At 37.6% G+C, this 2,500-nt stretch overlaps 1 protein-coding gene across 1 annotated transcript in view; it reads left to right on the top strand.

Moving 5' to 3' along the window:
* LOC138022462 (PH and SEC7 domain-containing protein 2-like) overlaps nt 1-2,500 on the top strand; it is a 36,961-nt gene that overhangs the window by 26,989 nt on the left and 7,472 nt on the right. The window contains 3 exon segments of the mRNA XM_068869599.1: nt 806-951; nt 1,833-1,925; nt 2,191-2,242. Of these exon segments, the coding sequence (XP_068725700.1) occupies nt 806-951; nt 1,833-1,925; nt 2,191-2,242 (291 nt within the window).

The following is a 2,500-nucleotide window of genomic DNA, read 5'->3' as shown; positions in this document are numbered from 1 at the left end:
GTAAACCATTAGGTATCCGAGTTAGATACTAGTCTTGTATTGATTCTGTTTAATATGCACATGTAGACACCAGGAGAAAAAAACATGCAACACAACGCCCACACACACACACAGAGCCGAAACACAATAGACAATACGAAAAGAATATTTCACACAAACTATTGACTGCAATAATTAATTTGCTTGTGTCTTATGTGTTAGGTCAGTGGGTTATTCTTGATAATATTGTGGGTGACAAATTACTCCTTAATTTAGGCGCAAAATTTCAGCGTTAATTTATAATTTCACATGTGAAATTACAAAATTGCCATGGTAACATCTCTTGTATCTCGATCAGAGCCAAGATGGCGTCTAGATTTAAGACAGTGACCATTGAAGAAGTTACGAAATTAAAAGAAGTGACAGAAAATTATGTATGTGAGTATGTGAAAGAGCACAATTAACTGGGTGAGAGTTTTTGAGAAGTGGTGTGACGAAAATAGCCTTGAGAAAAAGCTGGAGATGATTCTTCCAGAGCAGTTGGATAAAGTACTCGACCGATTTTACAATTACGGTTGTGAGCGTAATTTGTCACCCACGACATTAAAAGGTAATCAAATGGTTTTCTTGTGAAATTAGGAAATAATTTCACTTGCGTTTTGTCAAAATTCTGATAATTTCCCTCGCCTAAAGGCTCGGGAAATTATCAGAATTTTGACAAAACACGTGTGAAATTATTTCCTAATTTCACTCGTTGCCATTTGATTACACATACTAATTACATACTCCAGTTAGCAACTAAAACCCAGCCTCTGTTTTTTTTCAGTCTGATGAAGTTACCAGCCCAGAAAATACGAGACACTGTTTAGGTGTACATCATTCTTTGGCCAGTCGAGCGACAGATTATATCAAGAGACCATTTGTGTTCAGATTTGTTACTTCAGATTGGAGAGAGTTCCTCTTTCAAGGAAAGTATGTGCCAAAACTCAACAGATTGAAGTAAATACTGGAATACTGTACATCTAACTGAAGTGTTGCACTGCAAACAAGCTGTAGCTCCTCTCAAGTTGAACAGTTTTGTCATTTTGTCACTAATTTTCAATCTCATTATTGATCGTTTTGTCAAATTAATTTAACATACTTTATTTGCTTGTGTTCACATCAAGTGCATGATTACTATGTTAATTGTTTAATTGTTGAAAAAAATATATTTCATGATTAGAGTGTGAGTTGGGGTTGTTATGGAGAACTTTTTGTCTACCAATATTTGTATCAGTGGTTCCTTAAAAAACCCTTAGCCATTTGATGAAGGAAACAATGCTGTCAATTTTACACTGCAGACACACTCAAGTGTTCAAATTATGATTTACTCTGGAGGGGCTGGGCAATCTTCGAGTCAACGAGTCATGCGAGCTATGCGAGTGTTGCATTTAAGTCAAAGCACCCAGTTAGCTTTCAATAACTGTGTGACTCGCATGTTGACTTGCATAGTGCACCATGTTCACTCGCATAACTTGGAGCCATGGCGCATGACTCGCATTGACTTTGGAGCCTCACTGAACTTTGGAAGTTCTTTGCATATGTAGAAACACACTATTCTTTGTGTTCTCTCAGGGTTCTCCTTATCAGGCGGTAACCGGTAAAATTTACCGCTTGTAAGAGCACATATTGCCGCCTGCAAATGCTCAGAAGTCGCTTATCCTTTGCAGAACGTCCAACATTAACCAAAAGCTTTACCGGTTTGAAAAGGTCCCTTACATGTTGTGCTGAAAACTAGGGAGAACCCTGTCTCTGTAAGTCAAATACCTTAAAATAAACTCTAATACATTGTACTATTTTGTCTTGCCGTGTAGGAATCTTCGAGATATGAATGACTGGATTGAAGCCATCAATCTTGTTGCCGCCACATATTCCTCTCCACCGTTGCCTGCTCCTGTTGGTTCATGGTGTGTTTAATATCAGTTCCCAGTGACTTTCTCCTTCTAGGTTTTTTTTTTTTTGTTTCAGCTCTTTCTTTTGGACACTGAAGAAGTGTATTCAGAATAGGCAGTGACATATTCTGTCTCTGTCTCTCTCTCCATTGCATTATTTTATTTTTGATTGTTTTGGTGCAATGGAGAGTGCTATTTTCATAGGATTTACACTTACATGTACATGTAACCTACCACAAAATGTTGCTATAATTTTTATTGTTTTTATTTTGTATTACAGCAAAAGGTTCCAGAGGCCTGTAATGCCATTTTCCCGCACACAGTTACCTCTGGTAAGTGGGTTACATGTAGGATGATTTTCTTGAAAGTGTATAGTAGTAATAATAATGAATTTTATGTACATCGTAAGTGTCAACTGTAGGGTACTTATTGGGGAAACTGTACAGTACAAAAGTTAAATCAATTTATATCAAATTCTAGGTTGGGTTTTGAAGAGAGGTTAAAACCATAGTACTGTACCAGGATAAAAACCTCTTGGAGCAGAGTAGAGAACCCTCAACTCCCACCCCCCACGTGACGCTAAGGCCAGG

The sequence above is a fragment of the Montipora capricornis genome, chromosome 10, assembly GCF_036669925.1.
Source record: "Montipora capricornis isolate CH-2021 chromosome 10, ASM3666992v2, whole genome shotgun sequence".
In the NCBI taxonomy this organism is placed as follows: domain Eukaryota; kingdom Metazoa; phylum Cnidaria; class Anthozoa; order Scleractinia; family Acroporidae; genus Montipora; species Montipora capricornis.
Note: the sequence above shows the minus strand (reverse complement) of the source record. Positions and strands in the feature narration are given on the sequence as shown.